The sequence below is a fragment of the Mytilus trossulus genome, unplaced genomic scaffold (assembly GCF_036588685.1).
Source record: "Mytilus trossulus isolate FHL-02 unplaced genomic scaffold, PNRI_Mtr1.1.1.hap1 h1tg000050l__unscaffolded, whole genome shotgun sequence".
NCBI classification, from domain to species: domain Eukaryota; kingdom Metazoa; phylum Mollusca; class Bivalvia; order Mytilida; family Mytilidae; genus Mytilus; species Mytilus trossulus.
In genome coordinates, this window is record NW_026963292.1 from 4,203,813 (window position 1) to 4,230,108 (window position 26,296).

General features: G+C 36.7%; 1 protein-coding gene across 1 annotated transcript in view; it reads left to right on the forward strand.

The window, feature by feature from the left end:
* Positions 1–20,552, forward strand: part of LOC134699238 (sulfotransferase 1E1-like) — a 42,807-nt gene extending 22,255 nt beyond the window's left edge. Inside the window, exons 2-6 of the mRNA XM_063560848.1 lie at positions 16,525–16,664; positions 17,353–17,673; positions 18,439–18,545; positions 19,438–19,606; positions 20,066–20,552. Of these exons, the coding sequence (XP_063416918.1) occupies positions 16,525–16,664; positions 17,353–17,673; positions 18,439–18,545; positions 19,438–19,606; positions 20,066–20,175 (847 nt within the window). The 3' untranslated portion in view covers positions 20,176–20,552. The remainder of the gene's footprint in view (positions 1–16,524; positions 16,665–17,352; positions 17,674–18,438; positions 18,546–19,437; positions 19,607–20,065) is intronic.
* Positions 20,553–26,296: the final 5,744 nt, after the last annotated feature.

Here is a 26,296-nt window from a genome sequence, read left to right on the forward strand (position 1 = left end):
TAAAGGTTGTGTGATTGACACCTTGAAATTGGTCCTCCACAACTCTTAACCGCAGCAAGATGGCAGATTATCAGCATGAGAGAGGCAGGAATGTCGCTGTGACAACTGCACGTATTGTCGGTCATCACTTTTCCACTATTAGTCGTTTAGAGAATAAAAATCAGCCCAATACACGATATAAAAGACTATCCGAGATCAAAAAGACCCCCTATGCCACCTGCTAGGAAAAATCAAGCATGATGAAGCTTAGTCAGAAAGAAACCCATTGCATACAATACAACCATAAAAAGAGAGGACTGGGCATACAGGAGCCTTTTTAACAATAATTGTTCGAGATTGAATCATCCCTTCTGGTAATTGTGCGATAAGACCATTTCAGGGACGTTTGCTTACGAACAGAAACACAGTTATCCGTATCCAATGTAGTGCAGAGCTCTCCAAAATTGGAAATAAGCATCGTGGAGCAAAATCCATTGTTCAAATGGAATTCGGTTTATCTTCCTTGACCAGATCGTAGCCCGGATTTGAACCATATCGAGCATATTTGGGACACTATTGGGCGGAAAGTGCACAAAATGACACCCCAGTCCAAACACGTGATGAAATAAACAATGCCCTTCATCAGAAATGGTTGCTGCTACCTAAGCAACACATTAGTCGATTTATGGCAGAAATCATAAGACGTTAAGTGGCGATTGACTGTTTAAATGGAGACTGCGCACAAAGTACTTTTTTTTTTGGCGTATAACGATTAACCATAATGTGAACAATCATCTTAAGATTAATTTTGAAATGTCTGACATTGTAAAGTTCGACTACAGTAAAAGTGGTAAAATGCAGTTTTTTGTACAAAAAAAAACACCTCATTTTGGTTTTAGAATTGTGGTTAGATAAATATTTTCTTTTTCAATCATTTTTTGTTCGTTAAAATGCCAATATTTTCATAAACTATGTTTCAATATTATTTTACAAATATTTTATCTTATTCCATCAAAAATAAAAGGCTGATTATTCAAGTTTTAAAAAATCAATATTTTGCAATACTTTTTTCCATGTGCATATATAAAAAAAGAAACATTACTTTTTAAGTAAAATATATTTAATATATTAGTTTGTAATATTTTCACGATTAAAACTAATGACCTGAATAATTCATTCATGATCATTTAGGTTTTTTTTTTAAATTCGAAGATAACTTAACGCCATTTTCCGATTTCAAACAAATACGCATTTTTTTCAACCATTTACCTTTATAGAGATGGAACTGAGTTTTCCTTTTGATCATTAAATGTATCGAGCACTATTCAATGTCTCTAGAATGACTTTGAAAGGCGCTAAAGACTCGTCTTAGAGATACTGGTACAACATTTTAACGTCCCCGAGTTTGCAACTCACGTGAAACGAGGTTATGTGAAGATTGGCAAATCCGCATTATTCATCTCCATAATCGATTTGGAGAAAAAATCATGGAAGAAACAAAAATAGGCTATATGCGCAAACAGTTTGTAACCGACTTTATTTTAGGCAGTCTAAGAGCTCGTCGTTCGTTGAAGTGACCTATCCTTACGCAGAATCGAAGGATGTCGCGAGTTAAATAAGGGGGTTCGGATTCGATGACATAGACTAACATGGAGACAAATCCTTTTTACCGCTGAATCGAAATTCAACTTGACATTTATCGACGGCAGAGACATGGTCTGCCGCAGGTGCAAGGCATGCTTTTTGATGCGTGCGTACAGGAAACAAATTGGCTTTAGGGTGGCGAATTAATGGTATGAGATGGATAACCTACCAGGAACGCCCCGATCTGACAATTAGTGAATGAAACCTAAATGCAAAAAGGTATAGGAACGAAATTCTTGCTCCACTAGTTCTCCCGTTTCTCCGAAGGCATCGTTAAACTACATTTTTAACAGAAAACGCCCGTTGAAAACACATTTTAATGAGTTTTGGAGAATAATCGCATTCGAGTGTTGCCCTGGCCAGTAATGTCTTCAGATTATCGCCAATGGGACATCTTTTGGGACGAACTTGGACGACTCACCAAAAAGAGCCCAAATCCATCGGAAACGGTCATCCAACTTGAATAACACTTTTCAGGGAAAATAACAACAGAAAGGGTCATTGATAAAAAGGGACGATCAAGTGTAGTTTCTTCAGATACTGGAACATGAATGACCACAATATCACCATCATGAAAGCTCTGAGGGCCATTTCGGATGCTGTAATGAAATGTTGGTTCATTCAAAAGCAAGTATGAAACGGATATAAAATGGATGCAAATAGAACATGATGCCGCAATAAAAGAACACGAGAACAAATAATGAACAAGCTGGACAAGTATGACCACAAACAGAACCATTGATTTGTTAACTTCACGAAAATAAAACGACAGCTGAGATCCATGTGATGAATGTTTGGTAAGCAAAACAAGAAGAACAAGAAAGAGAAATTGAATATATTCACGGAGTGAGATGTGTTGAGACAAACTAGAGTAGATATCGAAACCTTAAAAATTTAGGGTAATACGTTGCATCATACTCATACCTCTCGTAAATACCACACACATGGCGTTTACTATGTGCCGCACTCAATGTAATGTCACGTCACTTTGACATCTTTCTATGAATAATACGTCTCTCACATAGTTAAGAAGTCCTTTATTTCTATTTTAAGAAAGGAAAAGTAATACAAAGCTTAAAGCCATTTGTTCCGAAAATAAACGAGCACTTACAAGACTTTAGAAGAATTTTGGATACATAACTAGATAGTTTCGATATAAAAATTGAGGAATTTTAGATTCATACTCACAAAAAAGTGATATTTATATAGGTCATCATGATAAAATTGCAGAAGATTGCTGCTATAAAAAGGTGGTGGAAGAGATTTAGCAAACAAATCAGTAAATGTTCGTTCAGATTAAGAAATCCGTTAAATTATATTTTTTTTATTCAATCTTCACAATCATCTAGTTATAACTTACCCGTCAATACTATCGTTTTTTGAGGTAGCCCTGTTACTACCTCTAATACACAAATAAATATCATAATTTCACCTACAGACAATGTCTACCCGCAAGTCACTCCTCTCAATAGCACCGGCACGCCAATTAAATTGATGCACGTCAACATCTCTTGTTTAATATAATGCAGCATATATTCATAGTAGTTACTCTGATTTATCAGAGAAAACCGCTGAATCATTGGTTACTAGTAGTAACCTTTACATTCTCATAACCTTTACAGTCCTGGAGAATCAACAAGAATATAGACCTTCTAGAGATGTTAGTTTAAGCATAGTTATTTTAAGTGTATTTGGAAACAAGTTATTATGAGTTAAATTAATCATACCCCTTTCTACTTATATTTTGCGAGTGCTGCCTTGTAGCGCCATTAGCCTGCTTTTTTTGGAAGCTAACAATTTGTCTTTTACGTGCAAGTGGTATGGCTCTCTTTTAAGACGTGATCAGTCGCGTATCCTTCTGACAGACTATCGTTGTTCCAGAAGACGATACTCGCAAATGGTGTGAAGGAAGAGCCGACAATTTGGTCCCTGAAATTGTCTCCCAGAAACGGAGATAAAACCACGAACCTTTGTGTTTGAAAATAGAGGTTGTGACTCCATGTCTTATTGTTTGAACCAAGAAATGAATGACTGAGAATACCTTTCCATTCCTCCAAGAGATCATTTACATCACCCCAATTATACGATTATAGATGCGATACGAGGTATTCAGAAGTTCGGGAACCCTGTTTTTCCTCATTGTTAAAATTCTGGAATTGGTAATCACGCGGAACTGACCCTGCTGTATAGTTAGTATGTCTGCATACAAGTTACACTTCAACTTATTATCTTTCATATTTCTTATAAGTTGCGGCCACATGTCCTAAGTCGATTGCTGTTTGGTGGTGCTTTTGTTGGTTAATGAGATCATCTAAAGTACCAATCACGCAAGTGCGAATATTTTTGGCTTTAAAGTATTTTTTCATCTTCCCCATCATGGTATGATCTCAGTGGTCGAGAAAAACTCGAGTTTCCTCAAATCTTGCGGGATCGATAGAGTAGACATCAACGCAGTGTTTTATACATAGTACTTTGATCTCTTTGTTTTTGAATTCGGTTATCTTTTCCGTCCATAGTTTTATGAAAATACTTGACTTGAATATGGTATGAAAAGCAACCTGGATCATCACAACTTCTTGGTCTTGGGCGGCACTTAGTCATATTGGCAAGTAAAACATAAATGATGCGAAGAATAAACGTGAATTCTTTATTCTGTTGAAACAGAACTGTAATCCAAGTTTCACTCAAACGAACAACGATCAAGCATCGTTTCTCGAATTTAAGTCGAAATATTTCATCCGTTTAACAAACTTTTCTATAGAGACACCTAGACCGATTTGTACTTTTGTGAAGATGAGGTTTGTTAAACGGCTGACTAGATGAAGTCGGTTATATAGTGCATAGTTAACAACCCATGTTCTTTAACTCACATAGTTGCGAGTTGTTGTATTCTTATGTTGAGCATCGACTGCTTATTTGCAATAGGCGAGTGACTTATTTCAAAAAGACGCTTAGTTAACAACCCTAATTAACCCATCTTACGCACGGCTGTATTATATATACACATAGAAAAAAGTATTGCAACACCTTGATTTTTTAAAACTTGAAAAATCAGCCTCTTTTTTTTGGATGAAATATAATAACATATGTGTATGATATTATTGAAACATAGTTTATGATAACATTGGCAACCACAATTTTAATAACAAAATGTAGTGTTTTTGTACAAAAAATGCATTTTTCAACTTGTACTGTAGTCGAACTTTACAATGTCAGGTATTTCAAAATTAATCTTCAGATGACTGTTCGCATCATGGTTGGTCGTTATACGCCAAAGAATTAGTACTTTGTGCGCAGCCTCCAATCAAACGGATTACCGCATCTCACCGTATTCTGATTCCTGCCATAAATCGGCTAATACGTTGTTAAGGTAGCAGCAACCATTTCTGATGAAGGGCATTGTTTATTTCATGATGTGTTTGAACTTTTGTGTCTTTTTGTGCACTTTCCGCCCAATAGTGTCCCAAATATGCTCGATATGGTTCAAATCCGGGCTACGATCTGGCCAAGGAAGATAAACCGAATTAAATTTGAACCATGGATTTTCCTCCACGATGCTAATTTCCAATTTTGGCGAGCTCTGCACTACATTGGATACGGATAACTGTGTGTCTGTTCGTAAGCAAACGTCCCTGAAATGGTCTTATCGCAAAATAACCAGAAGGGATGATTCAATCTCGAAAAATTATTGTTAAAAGGCTCCTGTATGCCCAGTCCTCTCTTTTTAGGATTGTATTGTATGCAATGGGTTTCTTTCTGACTAAGCTTTATCATGCTTGATTTTCCCTAGCAGGTGGCATAGGGGGTCTTTTTGATCTCGGATAGTCTTTTATATCGTGTATTGCCTCATTTTTTTTTTTATCTAAACGACTTATAGTGAAAAAATGATGACCGACAATACGTGCAATTGTCACAGCGACATTGCTGCCTCTCTCATGCTGATAATCTGCCATCTTGCTGCGGTTAAGAGTTGTGGAGGACCAATTTCAAGGTGTCAATCACACAACTTTATAAACTTGGTTATTTAAAGTGTTGAAAACAATGAGGATGAAACACATGTTTTGCTGTGTACGGGTACAGTAGCTGCATGTCCAGATAAGAACTTATCGAGTCGATAATTATTGATCAAACTCCGGTGATATTTAAATAGTGTTTAACTAGTTCAATTTTAACAAATTATATCAGAAAAAATAAAGAGAATTTTTTTTAATTTCAATTCCAATTTGGTTATATACCATCTGGCATTCGCACTAAAGTTCTTTCATCTTCGTTGTTTTCTTTTCGACATAACCTTCACAGTCAGTAATCAGCATTTTTTATCAGTATTTACATAACACATTTTACAAACCCTTTTATCATGTTTTTCGGATGGGGAAATTATGACTTTTTATGACAAGAAATTGAAAATTAGTCTTTGCAGCTGACTACTAGTATCATATGTTTTTTCATTCTCGAGAAGCCCTGGAATAGGCCGACCCCCCTAATTTTTTGACATTTTTTTCAAATTTTGAGCTCTAGTTTCAGATTTTTGAACATAGCGCCCTTCGATACCCTAGCGCAAAAGAAGCGCCTGTTTCTCCTCAACAATACCTATATAGTCATACCCCGTGACACCCCTCATTATTTTTCTCTAGAACTCCAGGAATAGGCTGACCCTACCCCCATTGTTTTGACATTTTTTTCAAATTTCGAGCCCTAGTTTCAGATTTTTGAACATAGCGCCCTTCGATACCTAGCGCAAAAGAAGCGCCTTTTTCTCCTCTACAAGACCTATATATTCATTCCCCGTGACACCCCCCATTTTTTTTTCTCTAGAACTCCAGGAAAAGGCCGACCCTACCCCCATTTTTTGGACAATTTTTTTCGAATTTTGAGCTCTAGTTTCAGATTTTTGAACATAGCGCCCTTCAATACCTAGCGCAAAAGAAGCGCCTGTTTCTCCTCTACAAGAACTATATAGTCATACCCCGTGACACCCCCATTATTTTTCTCTAGAAGTCCTAGAATAGGCCGACCCCCTTAAATTTTTGACATTTTTTTCAAATTTTGAGCCCTAGTTTCAGATTTTTGAACATAGCGCCCTTCGATACCTAGCGCAAAAGAAGCGCCTGTTTCTCCTCTACAAGACATATAGAGTCATATCCCGTGACACTCCCCATTATTTTTCTCTAGAACTCCTGGAATAGGCCGACCCTACCCCCATTTTTTTGACAATTTTTTCAAATTTTGAGCTCTAGTTTCAGATTTTTGAAAATAGCGCCTTTCGATACCTAGCGCAAAAGAAGCGCCTGTTTCTCCTCTTCAAGACCTATATAGTCATACCTCGTGACACCCCTCATTATTTTTCTCTAGAAGTCCTAGAATAGGCCGACCCCCCTAATTTTTTGACATTTTTTTCAAATTTTGAGCCCTAGTTTCAGATTTTTGAACAAAGCACCCTTCGATACCTAGCGCAAAAGAAGCGCCTGTTTCTCCTCTACAAGACCTATATAGTCATTTCCCGTGACACTCCTCATTATTTTTCTCTAGAAGCCCTGGAATAGGCCGACCCCCCTAATTTTTTGACATTTTTTTCAAATTTTGAGCTCTAGTTTCAGATTTTTGAACATAGCGCCCTTCGATACCTAGCGCAAAAGAAGCGCCTGTTTCTCCTCAACAATACCGATATAGTCATACCCCGTGACACCCCTCATTATTTTTCTCTAGAAGTCCTAGAATAGGCCGACCCCCCTAATTTTTTGACATTTTTTTCAAATTTTGAGCTCTAGTTTCAGATTTTTGAACATAGCGCCCTTCGATACCTAGCGCAAAAGAAGCGCCTGTTTCTCCTCAACAAAACCTATATAGTCATACCCCGTGACACCCCTCATTATTTTCTCTAGAAGTCCTAGAATAGGCCGACCCCCCTAATTTTTTGACATTTTTTTCAAATTTTGAGCCCTAGTTTCAGATTTTTGAACATAGCGCCCTTCGATACCTAGCGCAAAAGAAGCGCCTGTTTCTCCTCTACAAGACCTTTATAGTCATACCCCGTGAAAACCCCCATTTTTTTTCTCTAGAACTCCAGGAATAGGCCGACCCTACTCCCATTTTTTGGACAATTCTTTCGAATTTTGAGCTCTAGTTTCAGATTTTTGAACATTGCGCCCTTCGATACCTAGCGCAAAAGAAGCGCCTGTTTCTCCTTTACAAGACATATAGAGTCATATCCCGTGACACCCCCCATTATTTTTCTCTAGAACTCCTGGAATAGGCCGACCCTACCCCCATTTTTTGGACAATTTTTTCGAATTTTGAGCTCTAGTTTCAGATTTTTGAACATAGCGCCCTTCGATACCTAGCGCAAAAGAAGCGCCTGTTTCTCCTCTTCAAGACCTATATAGTCATACCCCGTGACACCCCTCATTATTTTTCTCTAGAAGTCCTAGAATAGGCCGACCCCCCTAATTTTTTGACATTTTTTTCAAATTTTGAGCTCTAGTTTCAGATTTTTGAACATAGCGCCCTTTGATACCTAGCGCAAAAGAAGCGCCTGTTTCTCCTCTACAAGACCTATATAGTCATTTCCCGTGACAATCTCATTATTTTTCTCTAGAAGCCCTGGAATAGGCCGACCCCCCTAATTTTTTGACATTTTTTTCAAATTTTGAGCTCTAGTTTCAGATTTTTGAACATAGCGCCCTTCGATACCTAGCGCAAAAGAAGCGCCTGTTTCTCCTCAACAATACCTATATAGTCATACCCCGTGACACCCCTCATTATTTTTCTCTAGAACTCCAGGAATAGGCTGACCTTACCCCCATTGTTTTGACATTTTTTTCAAATTTTAAGCCCTAGTTTCAGATTTTTGAACATAGCGCCCTTCGATACCTAGCGCAAAATAAGCGCCTGTTTCTCCTCTACAAGACCTATATAGTCATACCCCGTGAAACCCCCCATTTTTTTTCTCTAGAACTCCAGGAATAGGCCGACCCTACCCCCATTTTTTTGACCATTTTTTTCAAATTTTGAGCCCTAGTTTCAGATTTTTGAACATAGCGCCCTTCGATACCTAGCGCAAAAGAAGCGCCTGTTTCTCCTCTTCAAGACCTATATAGTCATACCCCGTGACACCCCCCATTTTTTTTCTCTTGAACTCCAGGAATAGGCTGACCCTACCCCCATTTTTTGGACAATTTTTTCAAATTTTGAGCTCTAGTTTCAGATTTTTGAACATAGCGCCCTTCGATACCTAGCGCAAAAGAAGCGCCTGTTTCTCCTCTACAAGACATATAGAGTCATATCCCGTGACACCCCCCATTATTTTTCTATTGAACTCCAGGAATAGGCCGACCCTACCCCCATTTTTTGGACAATTTTTTCGAATGTTGAGCTCTAGTTTCAGATTTTTGAACATAGCGTCCTTCGATACCTAGCGCAAAAGAAGCGCCTGTTTCTCCTCAACAATACCGATACAGTCATACCCCGTGACACCCCTCATTATTTTTCTCTAGAAGTCCTAGAATAGGCCGACCCCCCTAATTTTTTGACATTTTTTTCAAATTTTGAGCTCTAGTTTCAGATTTTTGAACATAGCGCCCTTCGATACCTAGCGCAAAAGAAGCGCCTGTTTCTCCTCAACAATACCGATATAGTCATACCCCGTGACACCCCTCATTATTTTTCTCTAGAAGTCCTAGAATAGGCCGACCCCCCTAATTTTTTGACATTTTTTTCAAATTTTGAGCTCTAGTTTCAGATTTTTGAACATAGCGCCCTTCGATACCTAGCGCAAAAGAAGCGCCTGTTTCTCCTCAACAATACCGATATAGTCATACCCCGTGACACCCCTCATTATTTTTCTCTAGAAGTCCTAGAATAGGCCGACCCCCCTAATTTTTTGACATTTTTTTCAAATTTTGAGCTCTAGTTTCAGATTTTTGAACATAGCGCCCTTTGATACCTAGCGCAAAAGAAGCGCCTGTTTCTCCTCTACAAGACCTATATAGTCATTTCCCGTGACAATCTCATTATTTTTCTCTAGAAGCCCTGGAATAGGCCGACCCCCCTAATTTTTTGACATTTTTTTTTAAATTTTGAGCTCTAGTTTCAGATTTTTGAACATAGCGCCCTTCGATACCTAGCGCAAAAGAAGCGCCTGTTTCTCCTCAACAATACCTATATAGTCATACCCCGTGACACCCCTCATTATTTTTCTCTAGAACTCCAGGAATAGGCTGACCTTACCCCCATTGTTTTGACATTTTTTTCAAATTTTGAGCCCTAGTTTCAGATTTTTGAACATAGCGCCCTTCGATACCTAGCGCAAAAGAAGCGCCTGTTTCTCCTCTACAAGACCTATATAGTCATACCCCGTGAAACCCCCCATTTTTTTTCTCTAGAACTCCAGGAATAGGCCGACCCTACCCCCATTTTTTTGACCATTTTTTTCAAATTTTGAGCCCTAGTTTCAGATTTTTGAACATAGCGCCCTTCGATACCTAGCGCAAAAGAAGCGCCTGTTTCTCCTCTACAAGACATATAGAGTCATATCCCGTGACACCCCCCATTATTTTTCTATTGAACTCCAGGAATAGGCCGACCCTACCCCCATTTTTTGGACAATTTTTTCGAATGTTGAGCTCTAGTTTCAGATTTTTGAACATAGCGTCCTTCGATACCTAGCGCAAAAGAAGCGCCTGTTTCTCCTCTACAAGACCTATATAGTCATTTCCCGTGACAATCTCATTATTTTTCTCTAGAAGCCCTGGAATAGGCCGACCCCCCTAATTTTTTGACATTTTTTTCAAATTTTGAGCTCTAGTTTCAGATTTTTGAACATAGCGCCCTTCGATACCTAGCGCAAAGAAGTGCCTGTTTCTCCTCAACAATACCTATATAGTCATACCCCGTGACACCCCTCATTATTTTTCTCTAGAACTCCAGGAATAGGCTGACCTTACCCCCATTGTTTTGACATTTTTTTCAAATTTTGAGCCCTAGTTTCAGATTTTTGAACATAGCGCCCTTCGATACCTAGCGCAAAAGAAGCGCCTGTTTCTCCTCTACAAGACCTATATAGTCATACCCCGTGAAACCCCCCATTTTTTTTCTCTAGAACTCCAGGAATAGGCCGACCCTACCCCCATTTTTTTGACCATTTTTTTCAAATTTTGAGCCCTAGTTTCAGATTTTTGAACATAGCGCCCTTCGATACCTAGCGCAAAAGAAGCGCCTGTTTCTCCTCTACAAGACATATAGAGTCATATCCCGTGACACCCCCCATTATTTTTCTATTGAACTCCAGGAATAGGCCGACCCTACCCCCATTTTTTGGACAATTTTTTCGAATGTTGAGCTCTAGTTTCAGATTTTTGAACATAGCGTCCTTCGATACCTAGCGCAAAAGAAGCGCCTGTTTCTCCTCAACAATACCGATACAGTCATACCCCGTGACACCCCTCATTATTTTTCTCTAGAAGTCCTAGAATAGGCCGACCCCCCTAATTTTTTGACATTTTTTTCAAATTTTGAGCCCTAGTTTCAGATTTTTGAACAAAGCGCCCTTCGATACCTAGCGCAAAAGAAGCGCCTGTTTCTCCTCTACAAGACCTATATAGTCATTTCCCGTGACACCCCTCATTATTTTTCTCTAGAAGCCCTGGAATAGGCCGACCCCCCTAATTTTTTGACATTTTTTTCAAATTTTGAGCTCTAGTTTCAGATTTTTGAACATAGCGCCCTTCGATACCTAGCGCAAAAGAAGCGCCTGTTTCTCCTCAACAATACCGATATAGTCATACCCCGTGACACCCCTCATTATTTTTCTCTAGAAGTCCTAGAATAGGCCGACCCCCCTAATTTTTTGACATTTTTTTCAAATTTTGAGCTCTAGTTTCAGATTTTTGAACATAGCGCCCTTCGATACCTAGCGCAAAAGAAGCGCCTGTTTCTCCTCAACAATACCTATATAGTCATACCCCGTGACACCCCTCATTATTTTCTCTAGAAGTCCTAGAATAGGCCGACCCCCCTAATTTTTTGACATTTTTTTCAAATTTTGAGCCCTAGTTTCAGATTTTTGAACATAGCGCCCTTCGATACCTAGCGCAAAAGAAGCGCCTGTTTCTCCTCTACAAGACCTTTATAGTCATACCCCGTGAAACCCCCCATTTTTTTTCTCTAGAACTCCAGGAATAGGCCGACCCTACTCCCATTTTTTGGACAATTCTTTCGAATTTTGAGCTCTAGTTTCAGATTTTTGAACATTGCGCCCTTCGATACCTAGCGCAAAAGAAGCGCCTGTTTCTCCTTTACAAGACATATAGAGTCATATCCCGTGACACCCCCCATTATTTTTCTCTAGAACTCCTGGAATAGGCCGACCCTACCCCCATTTTTTGGACAATTTTTTCGAATTTTGAGCTCTAGTTTCAGATTTTTTAACATAGCGCCCTTCGATACCTAGCGCAAAAGAAGCGCCTGTTTCTCCTCTTCAAGACCTATATAGTCATACCCCGTGACACCCCTCATTATTTTTCTCTAGAAGTCCTAGAATAGGCCGACCCCCCTAATTTTTTGACATTTTTTTCAAATTTTGAGCTCTAGTTTCAGATTTTTGAACATAGCGCCCTTTGATACCTAGCGCAAAAGAAGCGCCTGTTTCTCCTCTACAAGACCTATATAGTCATTTCCCGTGACAATCTCATTATTTTTCTCTAGAAGCCCTGGAATAGGCCGACCCCCCTAATTTTTTGACATTTTTTTCAAATTTTGAGCTCTAGTTTCAGATTTTTGAACATAGCGCCCTTCGATACCTAGCGCAAAAGAAGCGCCTGTTTCTCCTCAACAATACCTATATAGTCATACCCCGTGACACCCCTCATTATTTTTCTCTAGAACTCCAGGAATAGGCTGACCTTACCCCCATTGTTTTGACATTTTTTTCAAATTTTGAGCCCTAGTTTCAGATTTTTGAACATAGCGCCCTTCGATACCTAGCGCAAAAGAAGCGCCTGTTTCTCCTCTACAAGACCTATATAGTCATACCCCGTGAAACCCCCCATTTTTTTTCTCTAGAACTCCAGGAATAGGCCGACCCTACCCCCATTTTTTTGACCATTTTTTTCAAATTTTGAGCCCTAGTTTCAGATTTTTGAACATAGCGCCCTTCGATACCTAGCGCAAAAGAAGCGCCTGTTTCTCCTCTTCAAGACCTATATAGTCATACCCCGTGACACCCCCCATTTTTTTTCTCTTGAACTCCAGGAATAGGCCGACCCTACCCCCATTTTTTGGACAATTTTTTCAAATTTTGAGCTCTAGTTTCAGATTTTTGAACATAGCGCCCTTCGATACCTAGCGCAAAAGAAGCGCCTGTTTCTCCTCTACAAGACATATAGAGTCATATCCCGTGACACCCCCCATTATTTTTCTATTGAACTCCAGGAATAGGCCGACCCTACCCCCATTTTTTGGACAATTTTTTCGAATGTTGAGCTCTAGTTTCAGATTTTTGAACATAGCGTCCTTCGATACCTAGCGCAAAAGAAGCGCCTGTTTCTCCTCTACAAGACATATAGAGTCATATCCCGTGACACCCCCCATTATTTTTCTCTAGAACTTCTGGAATAGGCCGACCCTACCCCCATTTTTTGGACAATTTTTTCGAATTTTGAGCTCTAGTTTCAGAATTTTTAACATAGCGCCCTTCGATATCTAGCGCAAAAGAAGCGCCTGTTTCTCCTCTTCAAGACCTATATAGTCATACTCCGTGACACTCCTCATTATTTTTCTCTAGAAGTCCTAGAATAGGCCGACCCCCCTAATTTTTTGACATTTTTTTCAAATTTTGAGCCCTAGTTTCAGATTTTTGAACAAAGCGCCCTTCGATACCTAGCGCAAAAGAAGCGCCTGTTTCTCCTCTATAAGACCTATATAGTCATTTTCCGTGACACCCCTCATTATTTTTCTCTAGAAGCCCTGGAATAGGCCGACCCCCCTAATTTTTTGACATTTTTTTCAAATTTTGAGCTCTAGTTTCAGATTTTTGAAAATAGCGCCCTTCGATACCTAGCGCAAAAGAAGCGCCTGTTTCTCCTCAACAATACCTATATAGTCATACCCCGTGACACCCCTCATTATTTTTCTCTAGAAGTCCTAGAATAGGCCGACCCCCCTAATTTTTTGACATTTTTTTCAAATTTTGAGCCCTAGTTTCAGATTTTTGAACATAGCGCCCTTCGATACCTAGCGGAAAAGAAGCGCCTGTTTCTCCTCTATAAGACCTATATAGTCATACCCCGTGACACCCCCCATTTTTTTTCTCTAGAACTCCAGGAATAGGCCGACCCTACCCCCATTTTTTGGACAATTTTTTCGAATTTTGAGCTCTAGTTTCAGATTTTTGAACATAGCGCCCTTCGATACCTAGCGCAAAAGAAGCGCCTGTTTCTCCTCTACAAGACATATAGAGTCATATCCCGTGACATCCCCCATTATTTTTCTCTAGAACTCCTGGAATAGGCCGACCCTACCCCCATTTTTTGGACAATTTTTTCGAATTTTGAGCTCTAGTTTCAGAATTTTTAACATAGCGCCCTTCGATATCTAGCGCAAAAGAAGCGCCTGTTTCTCCTCTATAAGACCTATATAGTCATTTCCCGTGACACCCCTCATTATTTTTCTCTAGAAGCCCTGGAATAGGCCGACCCTACCCCCATTTTTTTGACATTTTTTTCAAATTTTGAGCTCTAGTTTCAGATTTTTGAACATAGCGCCCTTCGATACCTAGCGCAAAAGAAGCGCCTGTTTCTCCTCAACAATACCTATATAGTCATACCCCGTGACACCCCTCATTATTTTTCTCTAGAAGTCCTAGAATAGGCCGACCCCCCTATTTTTTTGACATTTTTTTCAAATTTTAAGCCCTAGTTTCAGATTTTTGAACATAGCGCCCTTCGATACCTAGCGCAAAAGAAGCGCCTGTGTCTCCTCTATAAGACCTATATAGTCATACCCCGGGACACCCCCCATTTTTTTTCTCTAGAACTCCAGGAATAGGCCGACCCTACCCCCATTTTTTTGACATTTTTTTCAAATTTTGAGCTCTAGTTTCAGATTTTTGAAAATAGCGCCTTTCGATACCTAGCGCAAAAGAAGCGCCTGTTTCTCCTCAACAATACCTATATAGTCATACCCCGTGACACCCCTCATTATTTTTCTCTAGAAGTCCTAGAATAGGCCGCCCCCCCTAATTTTTTGACATTTTTTTCAAATTTTTAGCCCTAGTTTCAGATTTTTGAACATAGCGCCCTTCGATACCTAGCGCAAAATAAGCGCCTGTTTCTCCTCTATAAGACCTATATAGTCATACCCCGTGACACCCCCCATTTTTTTTCTCTAGAACTCCAGGAAAAGGCCGACCCTACCCCCATTTTTTTTACAATTTTTTCGAATTTTGAGCTCTAGTTTCAGATTTTTGAACATAGCGCCCTTCGATACCTAGCGCAAAAGAAGCGCCTGTTTCTCCTCTACAAGACATATAGAGTCATATCCCGTGACACTCCCCATTATTTTTCTCTAGAACTCCTGGAATAGGCCGACCCTACCCCCATTTTTTTGACAATTTTTTCGAATTTTGAGCGTTAGTTTCAGAATTTTTAACATAGCGCCTTTCGATACCTAGCGCAAAAGAAGCGCCTGTTTCTCTTCTTCAAGACCTATATAGTCATACCCCGTGACACCCCTCATTATTTTTCTCTAGAAGTCCTAGAATAGGCCGACCCCCCTAATTTTTTGACATTTTTTTCAAATTTTGAGCCCTAGTTTTAGATTTTTGAACATAGCGCCCTTCGATACCTAGCGCAAAAGAAGCGCCTGTTTCTCCTCTACAAGACCTATATAGTCATTTCCCGTGACACCCCTCATTATTTTTCTCTAGAAGCCCTGGAATAGGCCGACCCCCCTAATTTTTTTGACATTTTTTTCAAATTGTGAGCTCTTAATCAAACAATGACATAAAAGGTGCTATAATTTACAGGGTAGGACTACTTTTACATACGTTCTAAATTGAAGTGGGTGCATTGGTGGCCCTACACCTACAAATAATCCGTTGATAGATGCAGAGTTATTGTGGAACTGAACATTTGCCTAAAAAGTAATGCGACTTGTTAAATCAATGGATTGGATAAAAACCATTTCAAAATTGAGTTAAAATTGCTATATTTTAACTGATTTTCTGCCTTTTTGAATACTTTTTTATTTAACGGCCGTTGTTGTCTTATTCTGTTTTTTGGTTTCTCGATATATCGCCTTATTGTTCGCTGGCTTATTGTTCGCTAGCTATTGTTCGCTAGCTTCTGCCTGGTTCCTCCTTATTGGGAATTTTGAATTGTTCACATTTTAGTTTTTCTTGTATTTATTATGTAGCAACTTAATATGTTTAAAATATATAGAGCATGGACATGGGGAATGTGTCAACGAGACAGTTACCCGACCAAATAGTTCAACACAGCACCAGACCACCAAAGGTGTCTTTACCAAAGCGAGAAAATTCGACAACCGCAGTGAACCGCAGTCGGGCTTCTTAACATGATATATATAAGTCGGGCGCCAATGTCGACTTGTGATGACGTTGTTTTTGTATAATTTCTCGACAAGTAAGCATGTGAGATCTACAAACATCACAATAATTGATGGAAGTGAAATTTCATTTGTTTTAGGATTTCTACAGGTTAAGCTAAACAATTAAGTAAAGGTTGTAATATTTTTTCCGGGACAAAATCACACAACCTTATAAGTGACAAAAAATGTATGTATGAATAACATTCTTTGGAATTGAAACAATACTACAAAAAAGGGCATCGCGAACAAAATGTACAGTAAAGTATTTTACACCTTTTTAATTTTCGATTTTTACAGATCAAAAATACCGTATTACCAGGGTATTTTACTTCCGGCTTACCCAGAGTTCGCAAACGATGTTGAAAAAAAGATGCTAGATATAAAGAATTTTGAATCACGAAAATCGGACATTCTGCTCTGTTCTTCTATGAAATCAGGTAACTTACCGTACCACTTATTACATGAATATTGTCAAGCTGCGCAATACACATTTGTGCTTTTTGAATTTGCTTTTGAATTTCGTTTAAGTAGGTGAGAAGTTTTGTTTTGTTTCATTTTTATCAATACAGACTGCCATAAAACATTCGTAGCATTGGACTCAAAAATCCATTAGATATGTGAGATACTGCACAAAATAAATAATAATAAAAAAGGCTCTGCAACAGAAATACGGATAGTACCGTTAGTTTTCTCGTTTGAATTGTTTTACATTGTTTTATTGGGGCCTTTCATAGCTGACTATGCGGTATGGGCTTTGTTCATTTTTGAAGGCCGTATGGTGACCTATAGTTGTTAATGTTTGTGTCATTTTGGTCTTTTGTGGATAGTTGTCTCATTTCAATCATACCACATCTTCTTTTTTATATTGAATCTAACAGTTGAACATGTACCTTAATTTGATAAATGTTAACCATAATTGCCTACTAAACTTCTTTAGTTCATAGTATAAAAGTATAGCCGTTTGCATGCAGCACATGTTTTAGCCTAAACAACGCTAAAAAATACGGTTGACATTTGAGCTACATGTGCAAATTCAAAAGTTAATATTTTCATAATAAACATGTGTTTGTTCTAAAGTTTTGAGTTAACAGTTCTATAACAAATGATATTCGTCTTTTTACACAGGTTCGCATTGGTTGTTAGAAATCATCTCCATGTTGCTTTCCGGAAGTTGTGATGTAACAAAAGAAACAGTATTGAGTAGTAATCTTGAATACACAGGACTTGCAGCGTTCGAAGATAGACCAGATCCACGAATTATTCATTCACATCTTCCTTTAAAATTTCTGCCCGAAAAGCATTTAGAAAATTCTTATAAAACAGTTTTAGTTCTGCGAAATCCAAAAGATAGACTGGCATCGTACTATTTTGCAATATTGGGGAAAATGCCCGGATTGGAAAATCTGAAATGGTCTGATTACTTCAATCGAAACATGCAAGAAGGAGGTACGTTAAATGTTGTTGTAATATATTTTTAGTTTAGATAACTAATTTTTTTTTATAAATGTAAAACTAAAAATGGTGTGCGATTTGTTAAGGTAGAAAATATTATACAAAAGTCACGGAAATGAAGAGGTGAAGACGGACATACATGTATTGTGCACAACTCCATCGTCGTCAAATAAATAATTTAAAAAATGGAAGAAAAAATAATTTCAAAAGAGGAAGTGGCCTTGTCGAGCCAACGTTTGAGGTTACACTTGCAAATATTCTGTGCATTGAACAGGCAGAAATTGTCTAATCAAAAGCTATTAATGAACTAAGATGCTCCATCCGATACAAAGTTCTTAATAACTAGTCGGACCTATGGTTTAACTCATGTCAAGAGTATGAAAAACTTCCATGTTAAGTCGCATTTGGTTATAATAAAAAGAGAAGAAAAGAAGTATGTAATTTGCTACGAAAAAATATTCGCATCGGACTGTGACACTGATATTCCTTTTAACGGACAACCAGTATATATGCCTGTTATAATGAAGCCCGTAAGATTTTCGAAGAGAGGGCTACAAAGTATCTACCATTAAGTTCTTTCTTCAGAAGCAAAATGCCGATCTTTAAAATTGAAACATCTTAATTTTGAAATTTAAAGTAGAAGTTAGAAATGTAATTGTTGATAATTCGAAGGTATCTTTTAAAAGGAATAAGGGTCAAAGAGGCATATTTTATATTTCCATGCAATAATTAGTCATAATATGATATTTTTTATTTCAGTTCCGCGAGTGTACGGAGATTGGTTTGATTACACATTAGAATGGTCAACGGCACTGAAGACAAATCCGAAAAACATATTTCCAATCTTTTATGAAGACTTAAAGAAGGTAAAGATTAAAACCACAAGACCTACAGCTGATTGCATTTAGTGTGTACGTAAAGGTTATATATTTGGTAAGCTTGCTTGTTAGCCGAACGGTGGAGTCATTATTGGGTAAGGTATACTACCCTCCTGTCGAAGTAGCCTTGTCCTACAGACTGTTATCTGTTAGACTTGTATACGCTACTAAGAGAGTAGTTTTCCTAACCTAACAATGACTTCACGGTTCAGCTAGCAAGCTAGATAACCAAAGATATTACCTTTATAACCTACACACTCAATGCAATCGGCAGTAAGTGTGCGTACATGAAGACTGCGTGTCTTTGTCATAGATATACTCGCTTGTAAATAATTATGTCCCAATTATGCATGAGTAAATGCCATAATGGACTATTATTGACGTTTCTGTTCTTTAAAAGTAAATGACATGTATTTCTACATGGTGTCATCAGAAATTGTTAGCAGGTTAAAGTGCTCTCATTGTTGAATGACAATTATTTATCAGGGAAATTGTTTGTTTTATGGCATTTGATTGATGCAATCTAAAAGGAAACGAATATTCAGCCGTTTTTCGGTTATAAAGAGACCTAACGACAGATAAGTTAATACATCGTACGACCTTTAACCATAAGCAAAATGCATACAGGGTGATTATGAGATTGAATGTTCATTTGATATCTTCCCCTTTAAGTGTTTAATATGCAGGGGATAGTGATTTAGTTAACTTTTCAGCGGACAAGCACGAACATTTTATATATTTTTTTTTAAATGAATATTTGTGAATAAAAAATATATGTCCCTATGACCTGTTGTCAATGCAACTATGTATTGATATAAAACCTAATAGGGTGTGAAAATTTCATGTGAATGTTATCAAAGTTCAACCAATTCATTTTCAGAATTTTGCAGTAAACGTGAGGAAATTGGGTGAATTTCTCTGTGTCGAACGAGATGATTTATTTTACAGTGAGATAGAACAAAAATGTAGTTTTGAATACATGAAACAGAATAAAGCTGATGATTTGGTAGCAATTGATCCTAAAGGCCAGTCCACATTATATAGGAAAGGTGAATATCAATTAATGACTTTTTGTTGATTATATGTAAGGCCCTTAAAGTAAACCGTTGTGGGACATCGTTGACACTGATTTACAAAATGATAACAAAACACCCGAAGCGCTTTCCGGATTTACATTCACTTGGAAAAAATGTTCGTAAATTGTTCGAGAAAATTTCGAAAATAATACCTGTTAATGGAACACTGTCGTTCAAAAAATAATTTCAAAAAAGCAATCGATACAAGTTAAAAAAAAAAAAAACTTTATACACGAACACGACTAACATAATTTATTAATTCATTCATTTGTGGCCTTCGGCTGTTGTGTGCTCTTTGGCTGGGTTGTTGTCTCTTTGACACATACCCATTTCCATTCTCAATTTTATCAAGTAATTAATATATGTTTGCAACATGATTATTTTTATCCATCTTTATTTATCCACGATTTGTATTTTTTTCATATTTTTCAGGTGAGATTGGTGACTGGAAAAACATATTCACAGTTGCTCAAAACGAACAATTTGACGAATTATTGCATAGGAAAATGTCAGATTCCATGATCCATTTTCAATTCGAATGATACTCTGTATCTAACAATTTAAAAGCATATTTAAATATTTGTTGGTAAATATTCGTTAATTGTCCGTAATAAACTCAAAGTACTTCTCAACGGACAACACTTGACATATCCGAGATATACACTATTGGGGAAAATATTATTCAAGTAGTCAATAGTTAATGGAAGATGCCTCTTTAACGAGCTACAACTAAGAACCAGTGAATATAGCAATGACCGTATGGACAAAACATTACTACCATAGAATTGAACTTCATGTATATATTATGTAGATGATGGAAGTGTCTATTGGGTGTCTTTGTGACATTTTAATTTTTTTTGTTGACATAGCTGTTTGTTTTTATAGTATACAAGATTATAACACAATATTGATTTCTGTGCCTCAATTTATGACATTTCGTATCTTTTTCTGTTTGTTCTTCTCTCATATTGATGTCAACATACGTGTATTTCGTTTCTGTGCGAATGTCATCCAAGTGAGAGGTTTAGCAAGCTATAAAACAACGTTTAATCAATGACTTTCTACCTAATTAGGAATTAACTGTACCAAGTCAGAACTGTCACATTTTTTTTCTTCATTTTTTCGATTCGTTTCCATTACCACTTTTTTTAAACATGTAGTAATGAGTAATGGCTAAGTGATTACAATCAAATGTTTTCATATAAAAAAGAAGATGTGGTAATCTATAATTACCAATGAGAAAACTCACCTCAAGAGACGAAATGACCAAAAAACTAACAAAATAGGTCACCGCACGGACTTCACTAAAGAGCAAAGCCCATCCCACACTCCAAGCAACCGAAATGACAAATGAACAACAAAATTCAAACGAGAAAACTAACGGTATAATTAATTTACAAAAAAAATAAAGAAAAAGAAATATGTCACACATCAACAAACGACAACCATCGAATTAAAGGCACCTGCTTTGGGACAGGCACATAAATACAGAATGTGGCGGGTTGAAACATGTTAGTGGGATCCAAACCCTCCCTATAACCTGTTACAGTGGTGCAACAGTACACCATTAGAACGAACTGAAAAAAATCATGCAGTCGAAAATATTTTAACTCATCAGATGGATACAAATAGTTATATTTGCCTGTAAAGCACGCTGTATTTTTCAGAACATACATAAAATGTAACTTGTTACTTAAATATTTCAAAAGTAATTAAGTCAAAACATGTTTTTATTATCAGGCAGATAATGGGTTTGATATGAATAATTTACCAGAATTCGTTACGTGATTTTTGAAAAGCAGATTATTATGGGAAATGTAGCATTACATCAAACTGTGATGGTCAATGTTTCAATTATCTGCCTTTTCTGTTGTCTATTGTCGATGGTTGGAATATTTGAGATGGCTTTGTATTTTTATATTTGGCATTACTATCAATATAATCTCTTTTTCTTTGAAATGAACATGCTCTACACACGCTACACCATAGTCCAGATGATAACGATAGTGTAGCATAACAACATAAAAATGGACACTACCGAGGTTAAGATTATTTTTTAACAGTTTTTGAAAACCCCATTTAAAAATTCGTTATTAATTCCAATGACTGTTGAATAATGTTTTTTAAATATCCAAAAGCTGCATTTTGTCGCGACGGAAATAACTTTAAAGATTTCACTACATATGTTGCTGCTATTTCCTTATAATCTGCTTTGCCATTGCAGTACGCAAGAATATTATATAATAAAACACCATTGTCATTGTCGACCGAGACATCATCCTTTTTGAGATAATTCAGTTTTTGTAAAATTATATTTCTCTCGGAAAATGCTTCTGTTTTGTCGAAACTTAGAAAAAGTAGCAAATAACATATAAGAAGAGGATGCATCTGTATTCCAGGAACTTGATCATATTTTGGACACGGATAACCATCACTTAAATGTTTCCTCAGTTTAATAGGCACTGACAGAAGTTCAAATTGAATAACATCTGGAACGGCCCACATTTCCGCAGTCATGCTGAATCGTACATTAAAATGGTGTCTGGAACAATCCACGATCTTCATTATATCCGCTCCTCTTGAGTTTTCGGATAGAATATGTCTTGTTGGCTTTTTTTCTAAGGAATATGCATCAGCTAACATCACCTGTCGGATGTGTTTTAGTTGTTTAAACTGATTAATTGCCATACACAATTTGGTAACATCCCTTACTTTTTTAACAATATTATAAAATGTTTTCTTCATTGGTATAACATGTAATTGTTTTTTCAATAGATTTTTACAGACAGTGATACATTTATCAGATTCATTTTCCATGAACAAAATGGTAGCAGACCGTAGTTGTATGGATGAAATGTTAGAAAAAAGTGTTTCATTCAAATAACTTGTTATTTTTTTTGAATACTTATCGTCATGATTTTTTCTGTAGTACGAATACGATAATACGCATAAAATGCTTTTTGTGAGCAAAGAAAGTAGATCTTTGAAAACAGCCTGATCGTTAGCGGCCATTATTCCGTTTAAAATATTTTCGTACGTTTCTATGCTTTTTTCTGTTACTTCTCTGTTGTATTGTACCCAAAATAGATTTGTTTGACTATAGTGGAAAAACAGTTTGTCTAATTTTTGGGTGCAATAACACACAATAATGGAAGCTTCCCTATACATTTCTAACTGGATATGTTGTAGATATAACCCTCGGACGAAGTCAAATGACCTCAAATTGATTACATTTGTTATGTCTTGGATATACTTTTGAATCACATTTATTAATCCTATAGAGATACCAGGTGTCATTTTTGAAGTAAATAAATTCCTTTCCGGAATAATATAATGAGGCAATTTTCCGTTCTTTATACATGTTTGCAATCTTGAAAGACATACATGAAGACAAACAACAAACTTGTCTCGACTCCAGCTGATATTTTCCGTTTCTATGCACCAGAAAATCAGATTTTTATACAATAGGATGATAATATTGTTATATTGTTGTCAGGAAGCCATTCCTTTAAGTCATCTTTCAAAATTATTTTCAGAATAATATAGCAATAAAATTGAAATATGTTTAGCTGTTCAAATATCAACCCCTCTCCTCTAAAAAATATTCGCCATTGTGTTTCATTTTCGTCACAATCGCGGTGTCCAACTGGGGCTAGCAAGCACTGTTGGGACACAACCTTTCTAACTATCTCTTGCTTTAGCCATCCATTTGACTTGAAACGAAGTGTCCATTTATCAGCTAAAGTAGGCCAATGAAGATAAGCCAAACATGGTACATTGTCCCTAATCAGTGATGGTCCTTTTATATCACTTTTATTTTTGTAAAATGAATTGAAATATTTTTCTGTGACTGACGGTCCATTCAAGTCATATTCATTCGATACATCATGATATACATCTTCATCATCAGCCTTTGATCTTCGAACAGCTAGCTCGCGGAATGCATTGTTGGGAAAAAAGTCGTCATTAAGTTCGATATGAACGTTTTTCATATTAAATGGTTGTTTATGGGGAGCGTAAAGAAAAACATACCCAGGGAAGTCCGTATCGTTGATGGCTAGGAGTTGATACCCTGTATGTTCTTTTATCGATTTAATTTCTGAAGTTGAACGCTTTATTTCGCTTTGAACTACGTTGAATTCCTCGAAAAATGTTAGGATTGCATCAGTATCCGGCTGTTATCCTCGATAGAATGTACCTGGCAAAAGTCCTTCTGCTATACTGCCAACGTATATCGGATGATCTATGTCAGGTAGTAAAAGTCTGTGAACATAGTACGGGAAGTTGTATGAATATTTATTAAATTTAATCTGTTCAGCCGAAAACCCCAATACTTCAAGCATGCTTATAAGTAACCGAGAGAAGTAATCTGCATTTTCTTTATCTGAAATGAGGGCAATTCTTCATTATTATAATGTCAGAAGTGTTTGATATTTTAATAATAACCAAACCAGTCAATAAATTTCATGGGTTGTATGGCATTCATACTTTTAACATGTTTATCCATCTTAATTTTTTACCCCATTAGCTATCATGATCCTTTGTTGCTACCAAAATGAATGCATCTAATAAAGTACGCAATTAGCATAAATATGTACTGATAATCTATGTTGCTTGTCACAAAACAGGACTTCTACTGGAGAATACAGAAAGGCATAATGTACTGTTCGATGTGAGACAATGATCCGTGTTAAAGACCGTATTTTGACCTATAATCTTAATAATGATTGACCCTTACAAACTGTAACTTGATGGAGTTGTCTCATTGGCATTCATACCACATCTTCGTATATCTATAATCAATACTTTATATGAGAGTAATTTACATTTAAGACAGGTACGTACACTTATATAGCAAATATTTGATACTGCACAGCTTTAACTTCATAAGCAATATCATTTCAATCAATTTGAATAAACATTAATATGATCCTCGAATGTAAGCCTCATTGTTTTGTTTTTGCTTTAAACATCTCAATGCAAGGATTCTCTGCGTATTCGGTGCGATGACAAATTGACGATCAATTTAAGGGTTATTTAAGCAAGATCCGACCTTCCGGAATGTTTTATCTCTACAAGAAAAAAAGGTGTGCGACCTTTTAGCTTACAACATATCACGCACGGTTCCATGTTAAATAACTGATAGGGTTACCCAATTTGTAGATATCATATCAATTCCACTAACGAGTGTCATTCTTCCTATCGGACGTACATGTATTTGCAAATATAAAATGGTAACAGACACATAAAAATTATGGGGTTTATTTCGGACTAGAGAGGTGCAGAGATAAACATATTTAGGCTCCTTTTGGAACAGTAAGATAAATGACTCTGTTTATTTAACTGCACGGTTGAACTGTTTTACGTTACAACGACCATGTTCGGAAATATATATGTAATAACATTGCCTTTAACACTGTATACGTTTTGTTATTTATAACAGTTTCTATCATTTTCTCTGTATAGCATGACATAGCTAGATTTCAGTAATTTGTTTATCAACATTTTTATTGATATTGACTTACCCATCGTTATTTCTCTACTTGGTATCCAACATATTGCAAATTTGTTTTTCAATATTCCTTTGGATTTATAGAAGTCGTGTACAATATAATAGCAAAAAAAGTTTAATATAATATTGATTTTAATAGCAACGGGTAATATGCCAATAACGCCAAAAAAACATAAGAGAAAATATTTTATCAACGGGTCAATTCTTTTCAATGAAGTATAAAAATCCTTTGTTTTAAATCATATAGGAATTTAAAAAAACAATTGATAATCATTTATTCTTTTATATTGTATATACACTGCATGACGTATGAGGTGGGTTTTTGTTCGTATATCGGTGATTTATATTTTGTTTCATAAGGACAATTCAATTCATTAAAAAAATGTAATCCGTTTGTAAAAGAATTATTTTTTGGTTAATTCTAACTCCCATTATGTGAGTCATACAGTTTTGACCTTTGTCCAACATACGGAACTCCTGACGTTTCCAAAACCTGGACATAGTTTCACAGATACCTGACCAATGGTCGAAATAAAACCTATGTTTCTACATTCATTAAGCAATAGCTCTGCTATAAATAATTGTTAAATGGAAATTAATCGGTTGAAATGAAGAAACAAAATGAAGCATCCATCACTAAATACTGTCTCGGGTGTTTTTCTTTCTATATCGCGAAACACATTAACTATCATGTAAAGTTTCATCGTTTTCACTAAACACCAAGGGCTCAGAGGGTTGTGAAAGACGGATAGACACAAGAGCAATTCGATTTCTATAGGTCTGTTTTCGTTCAAATTAAGGTCCACATGTTATTGTAATAATATTTGATAACAAAGGCAGATGAAATCATAATGTATATAATAAAAGTTCGTGAAATTGTAATACTTTTATTCGAGGTAAATCTTTGTAACAAGAAAGACTATTTTGTTTTTTATAAGTATAAGTCCCAAAACAACTTTATTATTTGAAAAAAAATAAGGAGGTATGTGCGACTTTGTAAATCACTATTTAACCAATTTCAATAACATGTTCAATGCACCATGTAATGTATATTAGGAAACAGGACTACGAATGGAAATGAACAATAATCTAATTGTTACATTAGAATAAACATGTTCAATTAAATGTTAAGTTGTGCATAGCTGGTATCA